The sequence below is a fragment of the Jaculus jaculus genome, chromosome 9 (genome assembly GCF_020740685.1).
Source record: "Jaculus jaculus isolate mJacJac1 chromosome 9, mJacJac1.mat.Y.cur, whole genome shotgun sequence".
In the NCBI taxonomy this organism is placed as follows: Eukaryota; Metazoa; Chordata; class Mammalia; order Rodentia; family Dipodidae; genus Jaculus; species Jaculus jaculus.
The window spans coordinates 51,924,472-51,941,158 of NC_059110.1; the positions used below are offsets into that span (position 1 = coordinate 51,924,472).

General features: G+C 38.4%; 1 protein-coding gene across 1 annotated transcript in view; it reads left to right on the forward strand.

Annotated features, from left to right (window-relative positions):
* The window catches only part of Ros1 (ROS proto-oncogene 1, receptor tyrosine kinase), a 255,231-nt gene that overhangs the window by 192,815 nt on the left and 45,729 nt on the right, over positions 1 to 16,687 (forward strand). Inside the window, exons 24-27 of the mRNA XM_004651359.3 lie at positions 786 to 930; positions 1,621 to 1,853; positions 1,987 to 2,163; positions 15,193 to 15,361. Coding sequence (XP_004651416.2) covers positions 786 to 930; positions 1,621 to 1,853; positions 1,987 to 2,163; positions 15,193 to 15,361 — 724 coding nt within the window. The remainder of the gene's footprint in view (positions 1 to 785; positions 931 to 1,620; positions 1,854 to 1,986; positions 2,164 to 15,192; positions 15,362 to 16,687) is intronic.

Below are 16,687 nucleotides of genomic sequence, written 5' to 3' on the forward strand. Positions count from 1 at the left end.
AATAGTAGAAATGGCTGATGGGTAAATCTGGACAGTTGATTGGAAATTTTAGAGTCATTTTGCATATCTCATTAAGCCTCTAATGTATAAGGCCCTAACAAAAACACAAGGCTCAGTTCTAGAAAAGCTAGCAAGCATGTGCTTGGAACATAAAGTAAGTGTGAGGCACTAAGTAGCCCACATCCATCCTCTTCTTCCATTGCTCCCAGGTGAAAGTTGAGAAAGCAGCCTTTTTAGCAAAAACATGTATGATCTAGGTCAGCCAGAAGCAATTTCCAGGTCTAGTGTGATGGCCTGCACATAGCCTCTGTAGGCCAATATTAGCTCAGAGGTAAAAGTAGTTAATGGTAGATCTGATATGTTCATGCATCCCATGTTGCCAGTTTGACCTACAGTAAAAGTCGAGAAATAACTGCTGAAGAAATTCCATTGCATGCTGCCAATCTGCTCTTAGTGACCCATATCTTTACTCCATGGCCAAAGGGTCTTCAGCTGACCAGAGCACAAATGACTATTTTACTTTCACTCCTACGCCCTATTGTGTGTAAACATGAATATTAAGTTATTAAGCCTAGTTTACCTAAGAGGGATATGTCCTGGTGTACATTACCACATTGTGGCATTCCTCCTGAGAGCTAGATGCTAAGATTCTAACCAAACAACCAAATAAAAGATGAATGCTAAAGAGGCAAAGAAAATAACTGCTTTGAGTTTTTAGTTATATAATCATGACATATTTGTGCAAAATATAAAAATCAAATATTGTTTTTTGAAATTAATTACAGGAGTCACAAGAGAATATTGCTCTTATTGGGGGCTTACAACCATTTTCAACATACATAATGCAGATAGCTGTGAAGAATTATTATTCGTCCCCTTTGGAACATTTACCTCTTGGGAAAAAAATCTGGGGAAAAACTAAAAGTGGAGGTACGTATGGGCTGGGTGTGGGTTTCTGGAGCAGAATTTTGTGACATATGTGATATGTATCCTGCATTTTTTTATTTGAATGTGAAGTAATTATTATGGGTACTTTTAAATTTCATGAGAGCAAAGAACTTGTTGCAAAACATTTTGGTGACTTGACTTTTACTCTAATCCCTGAAAGATGCTAAATAATATTCCAGCAAAGTTCAAAACAACTAGGGAGGAAGCAGCATATACCAGTTTGACCAAGAATCACATTCTTTGGTCTCACCACACAGTGTCACTCTCTTGCTGTGTACTTGCAAGTCTCTGTAGGAGGGAGACAGGAAACCTAAGCCTTTTCTCTATATGAATTGTATTGACTCCTCTGAGACTAGGAGGAATATGAATTTTCTATCTTATAGCAAGTAGGTCTAGAATATGAGAGGTGGTGATTCTTTCTTTGAGATGTTTGTAATGATATTCACAAAACTCATATGAATTTGGCAGGTCATCATTGTTTGTTTCCTTGAGCTAAGTGCAGAGAAGGGTTTGGGAGATGATTTCAGGAAGTCAGCTAACTTCCCCTTATGTGATAGGCTGATTTTCCTCTGGGCCTCTGCTCATATGACAGGATAGGTCCTCAACCAAGACTCTCTTGCTTCTTTCCACCTTTCAATGTTGTTCCTTATGTATCCTTGCTCTTTATTTCAGTACCAGGGGCAGTTGGTCTCATTAATACAACTGTGCTGTCCGACACTAGTCTCCATGTCTCCTGGAAAGAATCTCAGGAGCCAAATGGACCTAAAGAGTCAGTCCGCTATCAGTTGAGACTGTCACATCTGACCCCAATTCCCGAGACACCTGTAAGACAGAGTGAATTTCCAAGTTCAAGGCTTGCTGTTATTGTCACTAGACTCTCTGGGGGACAACTGTATGTGCTAAAGGTACTGAGTGTACTGTGTATAGCATTGTTTGCTGCCATTCATCAGCCCATGTTCTGAAAAGGTCTTCTTAACCCCATGTTCTGATAAGCATCTGTTCCTTTTTTTTCTTCTTCTTTTTTTTTCTAACAAAAAGGTTCTGGCCTGCCACTCTGAGGAAATGTGGTATGCTGAGAGTTTTCCTGTCACTGTCAAAATGTTTGACATGCCAATGAAACCTTATATCTTGGTTCCAGGGAACACCAGCTTGCAATTAGGTTGGAAGGCTCCACTTAATGTTAACCTCATCAGATTTTGGTTTGAACTCCAGAAGGTAGACTTTTAATTCAAACCTTTATTTTATGGTGTAGGATAAACTGAAAAACCTTTTAATATGTCAGGATATTCTCTTGTATAAATCAGCTATATGTTTGACAGCATTCATTAGTTCAGATTTAACATGAGTTATATAGACCAATTACTAACTGAATTCCCAGAAAGCTTAAATGGCTCTTAAAAGACCCATATTACAGGGTATAAGTTACAGTATACTAATTTAATATTATTAAAATATTCAGTAAAATATTAATTAAGTAGACTTAACTGTAGTTTAGACATTGTCAGTATATTTCTGGTTTGTTGCAGTCCGGTTCGCATTGCTGGTAGAAATCACCCAACCAAGAGTAGCTTCTGGGAAAAAGAGATTTATTTTGGCTTACAGCTCGAGGGGAAGCTTCATGATGGCAGGGGAAACCGATGGCATGAGCAGAGGGTGGACATCACCCCCTGGCCAACAGAAGGTGGACCACAGCAACAGGAGGTTGTGCCAAACACTGGCAAGGGGAAACTGGCTATAAAGCCCATAAGCCCGCCCCCAACAATACACTCCCTCCAGGAGGAATTACTTCCCAAATATCCATCAGCTGGGAACCTAGCATTCAGAACACCTAAGTTTATGGGGGACACCTGAATCAAGCCACCACATGGTTTAAAGTCCATAACAATTTGATTTATTTAAATGAAAAAAATAAATGAATAAGCAAAAAACCAAGATCTTTGTTATAACTGTGCTTTCAATTATTTGAATACTGTGCAACACCAGAAGAGAAATAAGATATGAGTGCTTTAAATGGTTTATTGTCCAAATTTTTCATGCTTAAACCAGTAAAAAGAAAAACTACCTACTGACTTAAAAAATATAAATTAATGTGACTAATTCCCTGTTCAGGAAAGTCCATGTTGACTTTTATAGTGGTAAAATAAGAATAGATTGTTAAGATTTTATCATTTCTAATGGTCATTTCCACTCTTATATAGTTATTTGTATATTTGGATACATATAGGCTTATGTATGTTTATGCATTTGTAAAGATTGTTTAAAAATGTCTTATTTAGTGTTTGTTTAAAGCAAATTGGTATAGTCAAGACCACTATTTCTTTAAACATGACTGTTCTCCCATAAGTTTTTTTTTCATTATAATCGTTATTATTAACAACATATTTCATATAGATACATCATGTGTTGGTATCCTCTTTTCCCTTGTCCCTGCCCCCATTACTTTGAGGACTCTCCTTAGTGGGATTGCAGGTATTCTCCATGGGTTTGTGGTTTATGTGTTGTGGGAGCAGCAGTTATTTTGCAGGGGAGGGAATGCCGCATGATGTCTCAAACATTTTATTGACAACCCCCATAAATATAGACAATGTGTAATTTTGTCTATATAACCCCCTCCTGCAATAAGTTTTAAATTGATTTTAAGTTAGTATATAAAATAAATAGAATTTTTCATATATACATGACATTATACTTTGTTCTTCTTCATTCCCTATTACAATGCCCGACTCCACCCACACTTTTCTTTTCTCCTCCAAATAGTAATCCTTCTGCTTTTAGGTGACATGTATTTTATTACTCACTCCTTTTCTCCTTTCTCTTTAAATCTGTTTTTTAAAAATATTTATTTATTTGAGAGAGAAAGAGAGAAAGAGGCAGATGAGAGAGAGGTGGGAAGGAGGGAGGGAGACAATAGGCATGCCAGGACCTTCAGCCTCCAGATGCATGTACCACCTTATGCATCTAGGTTATGTTGGTCCTGGGTAATTGACCTTGGGTCCTTTGGCTTTGCAGGCAAGTACCTTAACCACTAACTCATTGCTCCAGCCCTCTCTATAAATTTCTTCTTCCCTTTTTCTGGTGTTCTCTCTCCCATTTATTAAAATTTATTAAAATTTGCTGTATAGCTTTTATGATCTTTTTTAAAAAAATTAGTTTTCTATTCAGCAAATACAGGCAGTTTGGTACCATAATTAGGCTCATCGTGACATACCCCCTCCCCATTGGCCCCTCCTTGTTGAGGTAAATGGGTCGTGCATTGTGGAGTTAGCCCACAGTTATTGGTATGATAAATGTCTCTGCATATCCTGATCCAACGTGTGGCTCTGACATTCTTGCTGCCCCCTCTTCCGCAAAGTTTCCCTGAGCCATGTTGGGTTCATTTTTGGTCTGCTTCACTGATGAGGTGTTGGGGGCCTCTGAGGCTCTGGCTCTCTGATTTAGTAGGAGTTGATTTTACTCTGTGTTGGTCTCCTTCCTCCTTGTGCTGGTATCCAGTTCATCAGGAAAACAGCATCATTGCTTGTTTCACCAATTTTCCTTAGTTTCAGCCAAGACCCTTTTGAGATATGATGGGGTAGCTCTCTCCTTAGGATCTACATCTATCTGAAAAAGAGAAGCAGATTATTGAATGGAGAGTAAGTTAACACCAGGACAAATGAGATAACCCTTACTTTTTTAATAGAGGATTTAATAGGTATAGGCCCTCATGTAGCCCATGATTGATGGTAGCTTAATATTGGAGAGTGGGCTTATGTTTGGATATGGTTCTGACATGTTTCCCAGCTCCAGCTATGGGCCCTGTACCACAGAGGGGATCAGTTATCCAAATCAAGAGCAGTTGGTTCTCCCCACCCCCCCATGGCTGTGTGCCACTATTGCATTCTGTGGGCATCACAACAGGTTATTTGTTGTTCAGTAGGTTGGACCATGAGTTGCTTGGACAGATATTGGTCATTTCCCCCAGTCACCCATGTAGCACCTTCTGGCACTAGACACGCTGACTGGGGACTGATTCTCTCTTAATTTCCAGCCATGCTGTGTCAACTGCATATGGTGTCTTCAGCAGAAGGGTCTTACCTCTAACCTTTGGTGGGTCATCAAGTACTCTGACAGAAATCTGTCATTCTTTTAGGAAACTTTGTAGGTCTCTCTGATCCAAAGCTCATTGTGGATGATAGCCCCATGTTGGTACTGGGTGTTACAGGTCAGTGCTCACTAAGAAAATGAGGAAAAATATGACTAATATACAAGAGTTAGAGAGGAGAGAGAGGGAGAGAGAGAGAGAGGGAGGGAAAATGTAGAAGATTTAGGTTAGACTTGATCCTACAATCTCCCCTGTCTTATGGTTCAGGTGTTTCCTGTAAGGGCCTGGTGAAGGTTCAGCAATTTGGTCTGCCTTTAGGAAGTAGAATTTTATGGTACCATTGCTGTTTGTGTTTAGATTAGTGTTTCCCACCCCTTTCGATGCCCTCCCCTCCCTCCTCATCCATCCTAGTGTCTAGTCCATGAGATACTTGCTGGGTATGTAAGGTATCTTGGGTAGGTGCTGCAGATGAGTGAGACTATGTGGCAATTTTTTTTTTTTTTCTGTGATTGGGCAAGTTCACTGAGAATGATCTGTTCCAGGTTCAACCATTTTCCCTCAAATTTCATTGTGTCATTTTTCTTACTGCAGTATAGAATTCCATTGTGTAGATATACCACATCTTAGTTATCCATTCTTCCAGTGATGGACATCTGGATTGGTTCCAGCTCTAATTGAGCCACTACAAACATGGTTGAGAAAATCTCTCTGGCTTCTGGTTTGAAGGTTTTAGGGTAGATGCCCAGTAAGAGAATAACTGGGTCTGTTGGTATCTCTATAGTCAGCTTTTTCAGGAGTCTCCATATTGCTTTCCAAAGTGGTTGTACCATCCTACATTCCCACCAACCGTGGATGAGTGTTCCTACTTCTCCACATCCTCCCCAGCATTTATTTTCATTTGATTTTTTGATGTTTGCTATCCTTATTGAGGTAAGGTGGAATCTCATAGTTGTTTTAATTTGTATTTCTCTGATGATTAGGGATGATGAACATTTTCTTAAGTGTTTGTTTGCCAGTTGTATTACTTCCTCTGTGAACTGCCTGTTCAGCTCTTTCCCCCATTTTGTGAGTGGGGTGTTTGACTTCTTACTGTTTAGATTTTTGAGTTCTTTGTAGATTCTAGAGATTAGGCCTCTATCAGTTGAATAACCCTCAAATATATTCTCACAATCTGTGGGTAATCTATTGGCTTTGCTTATTGTATGCTTGTCTGTAAAGAAACTCTTCAGCTTCATGTGATACCATTGAGTGACTGTTTAAGATTGTGAGTTACTGGGATTTTGTTCAGGAAGTCTTTTTCCATTCCTATATCATGGAAAGCACTTCCTAAATTTCCTCCAGTACTATTCGAGTTTCTGGTCTTATATTGAGGTCTTTGATCTATTTGAATTTGAGTGTAGTGTATGGTGAAATGTGTTGTTCAAGTTTCAGTTTCCTGCATGCACCATTTGTTGAAGATGCTGTCTTTTGTCCAGCCTGTATTGTTCGGGCCTTTGTCGAATATCAAGTAGCTATAGTTGCTTGGTCCAAAGTCTGGGACGTCAAGTCTATTCCATTGGTCTATTTTCCTGTTTTTATGCCAGTACCATGCTATTTTTATTACTATAGCTTTGTAATATAGCTTTAGATCTGGTATGGTGATGCCACCAGAGGTATTTCTTCTGCTGAGGATATGTTTGGATATGCAAGGCCTTCTGCCTTTCCATATGAAACTTGAGATCATTTTTTCTATCTCTGTGAAGACCACTGTAGGGATTTTAATTGGAATTGCATTAAATTGATATAGTGCCTTTGGTAGGATTGTCATCTTCACAATGTTAATTCAGGCTATCCAGGAGCATGGGAGGTCTTTCCATTTTATCAAGTCCTCCTCAATTTCTTTTTTGAGTGTTTTTATGTTTTTGTTGTATAGATCTTTCACTTCCTTGGTTAACGTTATTCCAAGGTATTTTATTTTATTTTTTTTGTTACTATGAAAATGGGACTATGTCCCTTATTTCTTTCTCTTTATCTTTGTCATTTGCATATAGAAATGATACTGAATTTGTGCATTGATTTTGTATCTAGCAACTTTACTATAGGAGTTAATCACCATCAGGAGTTTGGGATGGAGTCTCTTACATTTACAATCATGTCATCAGCACAAAGAGCTAACTTACCTTCTTTTTTTTCAAATTGTATGCCTTTTATTTCTTTCTCCTGTATTATTGCTTGAGCTAGGACTTGCAGTACTATATTGAAAATCAGGGGTGAGAGAGGACAACCCTGTCTTGTTCCTGATCTTAATGGGAATTCCTCCAGTCTTTCTCCATTAAGTATTATTTGGGCCTTTGGAGCTTTGTATATTGCCTTTGTTATGTTAAGATATGTCACAACCATGCCAATTCTCTCCAATATTTTGATCATGAAGTAATGTTGTATCTTGTCAAAGGCCTTTTCTGCATCTATCTTGATGATCATGTGGTTTTTATGTTTAACCTTGTTTATGTGGTTTATTATTTTGACAAATTTCCATATGTTGAACCACCCTTGTGTTCCTGGGATGAATCCCACTCTGTCAAGGTGGAAAATGCTTTTGATGTGTTGTTGGATTAGGTTTGTGAGGATTTTGTTCAGGATCTTTGCATCTAAGTACATTAGGGAAATAGGCTGGTAGTTTTCTTTTGTTGTGGCATCTCTGCCTGGCTTTGGAATTAGGGTGATACTAGCTTCATAGAAGGAGTTGGATAGCTTTCTCTGTTCTTCAATTGTGTGGCAGAGTTTAAGGAAGATTGGTTTGAGTTCTTCCATGAAAGTTTGATAGAATTCAACTGAGAAGCCATCTGGTTGTGGACTCTTCTTTTTGGGGAGGTTTTTTATTACTTTTTCAATCTCCATGAGTGTGATGGCTTCATTGATTTGGTTAATCTGCTCTGAGTTTAGCTTTTATAGATGGTATGCGTCCAGGGATTTATCCATCTCCTCCACATTATCCAGTTTTGTGGAGTGGAGATTTTTGAAATAAGTCCTGATGATTCTCCCAATTTCACTTATGTCTGTTGTGATCTCTCCTTTTTTATTTTGAATTTTGTTAATATGAAGCTTCTCCTTTTTTTGCTTGATCAAATTGGCCAGGCTGGGGTTTGTCAATCTTGTTTATTTTTTATTTGTTTTGTCAATTGCCTTAATTGTTTCCTTGTCTTGCAATTCATTAATTTCTGCTCTGATTTTAATTATTTATTTCCTTTTGGATCTCTTTGGGTTGGATTTTTCTTGTTTATCCAGTGCCTTTAGGTGGATGGTGAAGTTATTGATTTGGGATCTTTCTGTCTTTTTAATGAAGGCATTGAGTGCTATGAATTTTCCCCTGAGGACTGCCTTCAATGTGTCCCAGAAGGTTTGGTATGCTGTGTTCTCATTGTCATTAAATTCCAGGAATTTTGCAATTTCATTTTTAATTTCATCCACTATCCATTTGTTGTTTAAAAGTGTGCTGTTCAGTTTCCAAATACCATTGGGATTCTTGGTGGGTCTTTTGTTGTTGGTTTCTAGCAATATAGCACTGTGATCTGATATCATACAGGGAATTTTGTCAATTTTCCTAAATATGTGGAAGCAGTCTTTGTGACCCAGTATATGGTCTATTTCAGAGAATGTTCCATGAGCTGCTGAGAAGAATGTATAATCTGTGGATTTGGGATGGAAAGTTCTGAAGATGTCCATTAGGTCTAAGTAATCAATGGTTTTGTTGAGCTCTTTTACTTCCCTGTTGAGTTTCTGTTTGGATGATCTGTCTATTACTGATAATGGTGTATTGCAGTCCCCAGCTATGATGGTGTTGGTGCTTATTTCTGTCCTATTGTCAAGTAGTAATGAACTGTGATGCCCCTGTGTTTGGTGCACACAGATTTATGATTGCAATATCCTATTGATGGATCATTTCCTTGATAAGTAGGAAGTAGTCTTTTTTGTCTTTTTTGACTATTTTTGGTTTGAAGTCTATTTTATCTGATATTAATATAGTATGCCTGTTCCTTTCTTATTTCCAATTGCTTGGAATATTGTTTTCTTTCACCCTGAGGAGGTGTCTGTCTTTAGTGGTGAGGTGGACTTCTTGAAGGCAACAGATTGAAGGGTTTAATTTTTTGATCTATCCTGTTAGCTTGTGTCTCTTGATGGGTGAATTAAGGCCACTAATATTACAGTTATGACTCTGAGATTTGATTTGATCCATGTGATATTGTGGTGGTAGATGTGTGTTGGTATTTTCATGAGATTTGAATTTTTTTTGTGTCTACTCTGAGTTTGGTTATTGTGATATGCTTCTTGTAGGTATTTGAGTTTGGTTATTTGTTTCTTCTCTGTGGAGAATTTCCTAAAATACTCTCTGTAGGTTAGGTTTTGTGTTCATATAATTGTGAAGCTGAGTTTTGTCATGGAAAGTTTTTCTTTCTCCATCTATTATGAGGGCTACTTTTGCCAGGTAGGATAATTTGGGTTGGAAGCCATAGGTTCTTAGACTTTGGACAGTTTCATTCCAGGCCCTTCTAGCTTTCAGGGTTTCCACTGAGAAGTCTGAAGTAATTCTGATGGGGTTACCTTTGAAAGTGGTGTGCTGTTTTTCCCTAGCTGCTTTTAGGATTTTCTCTTTGGTGTCAATGTTTAGAGTCTTAATGATAATATGTCTTGGAGAGTTTCTCCTTTGGTCCAGTCTGTTTGAAGTTCTGTTGGCTTCTTGTATTTTGATGGGCCTTTCTTTTAATAGACTGGGGAAATTTCCTTCAATTATATTGTTAAATAAGTTCTCCATGCCTTTTGTCTGAAATTCTTTTCCTTCTGCTATTCCAATGATTCTGATATTAGGACAGTTCCCTCATGATGTGTTCACAAAAACTTTTGAACTTAGTGAAATTTTTGAACTCTCAAACTGTTTCTTCCATCTTGTCTCTCAAATCAGATCCTCTACTTCGCTGACTCTATTCTTGAGAGCCTCTAGAAGTTTTGGACTTGATCAACTATGTTTGCGTTTTTCACTACTTTTCTATGTATCATTTCCATTGCTCTGTCCAGCTTTCTTTTCACATCATTTTCTGATTTTCTTGATGATTCTTGGAATTCATCCTGGCATTTCTTTATGTCTTCATTTAGTATGGCCAGCTGATTTTTAAGGTCCTCCTTTTTTTCACTCTCCCTCATATCTCTTAACTGTCTTTGAACTCCTTCCAATCTCTTATCAATTTATTCCAGCTTAGTGATGGTAGCATCCACACGATTGTTGATCCTTTGTTGCTTTCCTACAAGTTCTAACAGTAGGTTGGTCAATGTTGCTTTGCTCATAGCTTCAATTTGATGTTCTGATCCTAATGACTTCTATGCTTTGATTAGATGTATTATTCTTTGTAGGACTGGGTGGTCTAACTAGGTTTTCTTGCATTTGATTTTTCATGTTATTTCTTTTGCACTGTGGTCTGCCCATGACAGTGTATGGTCAGGTAGGTGGGTGGATCAGCCTGGGCTCTAGTGCAATGGGAATCTGAGGCAGCCTGGGGCAGTTGCCAAGCAGCCTGGGCTTTGGTTTACACTTGCAAAAGCAGCCTATCTACTGCCTGACAGGGGTGCCAAGTTGCCTGAATTCTCAAGCAGTAATGCGTCAAAGCTGCCTGCGTTCAAGCTTGGAAGGGAACTGAGGTACCAAGCCCTGAAGAAGCCCACTCTGGCTGGGAACACTGGAACCCGGAAACAGTCAGCGCTCTCCTGCCACAGGAGAATGGGGGATGGTACTTGAGCTGGTGCAAGCGAGAGACACAGTCTGGGCTTGTTTGGTAGTTGGTGTGGGACTGAGCTCCCTGGATGTGTAGTGGCAGGGGCAGTAATGTGGGCAAATGTGCAGAGCAGTTTAAGCTTCCACACCTAGGGATTGATAGGCGTGCGATCAGAGCACGGCAGCAGTGTGCCCGGTGGCTGCAGCGGTGGGGCATGGGAGGGATGGCCCACCCACCTGTGAGGGGATCCATGATTCCCTGTTTTCCCCCACCTCTGAGCCCTCCCACTGACAAGAAGACCCAGAAAACCCTTAATGTCTTGACTTTCTTTCCCTGGGATTTGCAGTGCAGCTAGGTGGTCACCATCTTGGCCAGAAGTCTCCCAAAGCATACCTGTTTTATGATGTTATGTTAAGATAAGACTGAAATATGGAACATTGAATATGGTGTTGATAAAATGAAAGGTCATATATATAATTGGATTTTTCCTATTGAGCATGTTTTGATGACTTGTTACCTATTTAAAAATTGGTTACCTTATAAAAATGCAGTTAACTTGGACAACTTGAGGATTGTTCCTTTTTGGATATCTGGACATCTTTTTAATTAAGCTAAATGCAATTCAATATAAAGTGAAGAGAGAGACATTTGCCTCATTTCTTGCCCAGTAAATGAGCTCAGAGATATGTCAGGAGTGATGATATTCGAGCTCTTTCACTCTCCTGGTGAGAAGATCCAGTTAGATGCATGAGTCAGATATCACCAGACAGGGCTGGCACATCCTTACAGTAGACCTACTTGGCTATTGTCTATGGAAAGAACATGAGCTATTGAGTCACCCATCCCACTCCTCAAAGTCAGGGCAGAACAGCAGATAGGAATCCCCTGATTCAGTCCTCATGACTGTTGGACAGTGTTTTCATTTCTAAACTTTGCTTTCACACTAGTTCAATGCAGGTTCCTCATAGATCATTTAGAAAATTAATGAAGCTTAGCCATGTGTGGTATGGCACACTTATAATCCTAAGAGAAGGAGGCAGTATTATCATGAATTTGGGATCAGCCTAGGCTACATAGAAAGATCCTGTCAAAAATGAAAAACATCAAAACTGAAGATGAAGATATGGTCATTTCTGCATGTGTGACCATCTCTAGTCAAGAAGTCATGGATGAAAAGAGCAAAGAGTGTTGATAAATGACCTCTAACCAAAAAGCTCCAACTCTTTTAAGCAACTTGAACCTGCCTCTTAATAATGGGATTGCTGGGCTGGAGAGATGGCTTAGTGGTTAAGCGCTTGCCTGTGAAGCCTAAGGACCCTGGTTCGAGGCTCAGTTCCCCAGGTCCCACATTAGCCAGATGCACAAGGGGGCGCACGCATCTGGAGTTCGTTTGCAGTGGCTGGAAGCCCTGGAGTGCCCATTCTCTCTCTCTTCCTCTATCTGTCTTTCTCCCTGTGTCTGTCGCTCTCAAATAAATAAATAAAAAATGAACAAAAAATATTTTTAAAAAAGTCATGTGACATTTAAAAAAAAATAATGGGATTGCTGGCAATAATCTCAGCTCCACATTGAAACACTGAATGTTGAGAGATTGAGGGGAGATAGATATCCTTTGTAATTAATATTATAGTAGAATGAAGGAAAACATAACAAATGTTAATTATTGCTTCATAGCTCAGGATGTTTTTTTTAAATTTTTTTTTATTTATTTATTTGAGAGTGACAGACAGAGAGAGAAAGACAGATAGAGGGAGAGAGAGAATGGGCGCGCCAGGGCTTCCAGCCTCTGCAAACGAACTCCAGATGCGTGCGCCCCCTTGTGCATCTGGCTAACGTGGGACCTGGGGAACCGAGCCTTGAACCGAGATCCTTAGGCTTCACAGGCAAGCGCTTAACCGCTAAGCCATCTCTCCAGCCCTCAGGATGATTTTGAAATTTTGGTTCTCCTGCCTCTACCTCCCAAGTGTTAGAATTTTATGTGTGCAACACTATTGCTAGTTTATATTGTACTGGGGATTAAACCTAGGGTTTTGTGCATGTTAGGCAGGCACTTAACAGCTGAGCCACATCCCTACCCCATAAATTAAGTTTTTAATCTAGATTTTCAACTGTGTAGACTTTTTAAAAAAAATCACAGAAGTATATATAAGAATATATTGAGCCGGGTGTGGTGGCGCACGCCTTTATCCCAGCACTCGGGAGGCAGAGGTAGGAGGATCGCCATGAGTTCAAGGCCACCCTGAGACTCCGTAGTGAATTCCAGGTCAGCCTGGGCTAGAGTGAGACCCTACCTCAAAAAAAAAAAAAAAAAGAAAAAGAAAAAGAAAAAGAATATATTGAACTTAATATTATGAAAAAAACAATTTTGTTTTGGAATTTTTTTCCATATAAGCCCATTAAAAATATGATTCCCCACCACAGCAACCCCAGATTTCCAGAGAACTAAACTTTGGTTCACTACCAGAGTTAAATATTTCTGAAATTTTAAGTTATTATTTAATCTATAGAGTCCCCTAAATGGCTTGAAAGTCTCTCTTGGGTAGCCTTCACCCCTGCACTTGTTGGCATCCAACAAGTGGAAAGTCCTGACTTCCTTGTGATTTTCTGGGATAGTCCATAGTTCCTCTCCAAGTTGATGGTCTGCCCAGAACATTCACTGCTGCAGTCAAGCAAATCCTTTGCCAGTTTTCCAGTAAGTAAGTACCTTAGTAAACATCATCCCTGCATTTCAGGAGCTCTGAAGACTTCTAGATGCTGTAGAGTGACCACACAGTATAGTGATGTAAAATAATTTATATACCATATCATTGAAGAGGCAAAACCAAGAGGCTGAACTTTTATAGTTACAAATTAATAACTACACTCATTCAAACACACATGTGTGTGTGCATGCACACACACACACACACACACACACACATGTTTAGTTCAGAATAAGTATTGCAAACTTGATACCATTGTTTTATTAAGCCAAAATGTTTCAGAGAATTGCTGTGAGTTTAGTACAAGCAATGCCCCGACAGCATTTCTATTTCTTACTTTTATCCTTCTGTTTCCTTACTTCCTGAAATTGCAACATAGAATAATTCTAACTTAATAAGAAATTATTGTCAAGTATCTATCTAATAAAATGATATGACCTCCTCAGTGCTAAATGAAAGTGTTACATGAAAAAGGAGATGTAAAGTTTATTTATGGAAGCTGACCTTCTTAGGAAATTGTACCAAGGAAAACACCAAGAGCTCTTGACAAAATGCCACACCCTTTGTCTCCCTATTTGTAGAAGTGGAAAAACTCACAGTTTTTAAGTAGTGGCTTGGAGGACCTAAAATACTGATTTATTAGGCAACAATGTCACAGAGAATGAAATTTCAGACACCTAGAGAGAATATCTACACATCTCAAGTGGAATAAAAGCAAGATGACTTTTAACCTTGCTATGCAATAACTGTGTGATGGTGGGAAAGTTTCTTTCTTTTGGGAATTTGGCTTCATAAGTATAAATATAAGGGATAACTGAAGACAGTGTTAGGAGGAAAATCTCAAATGTTTCAGTTTTTAGGACTCAGTTTCAAGAATCAAAATATGTGAAATTATTATTTCAAAACTCATAAATCTCTAGTATTAAAATTAATGTTTGGCTCCTAGCATTGTTCCTAAACTGTGAATTTGTTTTCTTAATTTAATATGGGTATCTATCCAAGGATAACAAGGAGTCTTACCTCATGTGTGTATAGACAGAGGCCAGAGGAGGATATCAGCTGTCTCCCAGTAATATTTTTCTGCCTTACTCCCTGAGGCAGAGGCACCTGGGAGCTCTAGTAACCCTCTTGTATCTACTTTCAACAGTGTTAGGTTATAGGCATGCATGGCCAATATTTGCTTTTTGTTTGTTTATTTACCTGTTTAATTATTATTATGTGTGTGTATACATGTGGGGATGTCAGAGGACAACATCAGAGTGTTGGTCCTCTCCTATCTTGTTTAAGGCAGGGTCTCTATTGTTGTTGTTTTGCCTCTGAGAAGACCCATGAACTTCACCATTCTCCTGACTGTCTCCCATTGCCATAGGAGCATTGGTATTATAGACACAGGTTTTTTTTTTTTTTTTTAAATGTAGATGCTGGGGATTGAACTCAGGCCCCCAGGTTCAAGATTTCAGTGTTGTTAAGTGTTACTGTGATACATTGTCAGGAGGCATGTTACACCATGTGTTCATTTCAATAATTATCACTCAGATTAGTTCTAACTTGTCTTAAAAAATTAGATGACTATACATGTTGGGGGTAACATTTTAGATCAAACATTCATAAGGAATGTCTTATTGTTTAATAGAAAGTAAATTTTATTTGCATTTTAATTAATTTCTATGTTTAAGGTTCTTTTAAGAAATGAAAATTTTAATGATCTTTATTTTTCTAGGGGAAATACAATGAGTTTTACCATGTTGAAGCTTCATGCAGTCAAGGTCCAGCTTATGTCTGTAACATCACAGACCTACAACCTTATATTTCTTATAGTGTCCAAGTAGTGGTGGTTTACATGACAGGGGAGAGTAGCGCCTCACTTCCAGAAAGCTTCAAGACAAAAGGTGAGTGCTACTACACTTAACCACCCACAATGACCCAGCTACCTGCACTCTGCTTTTTGCCTGTGTATACATGTTTATATATGTATGGGCATGTGTGTGAGTGTATGTACTCATGTGTGCAAGTGTATGTGGAAACCACCAGATCTTATTTTCAGTTATTCTCCACCTTATTATTATTTCTTTATTTTTTGGTGTTTTGAAAGCAGTATCTTAGTCTAGCCTAGGCTAACCTAGTACTCACTCTGTAGATCAGGATGGCCTTGAACTCATGAACTTCCTACCTCAGCTCCCAAGTGCTGGAATTAAAGGAATGAGTAACCACACCCAGATTCCACCTTTTTTTTTTTTTAAATGAGGTAGGTTCTCACTCTAGCCCAGGCTGGCTTGGAACTTACTCTGTAGTCTTAAGCTGGCCTCAAACTCATGGTGATCCTCCTATATCAGTCTCCCAAGTGCTGAGATTAAAGGTATGTATCACCATGTCAAGCCTCCACCTTAGTTTTTAAAACAGGGTCTCTTGTGGATCATGGACCTTACCAATTTTGCTCAACTGGATAGTCAGAAAGCTTCAGAGAATCCTAGCTCCACCTCCTCAGTGTTGATATTACAGATGTATGCCTCTGTGCCTTGCTTTCTAAAAATATTTGGGTGCTGGGGGAGCTGAACTCAGTTCCTCATGCTTGCACAGAAAGCACTTTATTAATCGAGTTATCTTCCTAGCCTCTTTTTTCATCTTTTGTTTTACCAATCCCAGATTATGAAACATTTTTCTTAAAGGAGTGTCATTATTATTTTTAGAGCTTACGTGATAAAATGGAAGATTCAGGAGTATTTACAGGCAGGAACAAGATAGTACTGGCCTGGTCTTATAATGTCTTGAGCTGTGAAAAATTATTTCTCCTTTTAATATTTTGATTTCCTATTTATGTTATTTGCAGTGAGAACTAAATAAATAATGGTAGCTGAATGTTCAACATAGGATAAATTTTATATTCCAGATGATAAAAATGAAAAGAAAATCTTAATAAGTCTACTTAACTATTTAATATTTTGAAAAATATACCATAACTCCATGTTGATTTCTATAAGAGTAAAGGAAAAATATTTTGAAACTTATTAAGGTTGTCTTTATTTGTATATATTACTTCTTTTATGTAAAATTGAGATATATTATCCAGCCTATCACCAATTTAATCTGATCCATCACCAATAAAAATTTCCAGTACTTACTTAAAACATGTATTTGTATTAGAACAATTCTTTAATGCACTTATCTTCAAATATATTCCAAGTGTCAATGCAAAACATTTTTTTTTTTTTACTTCT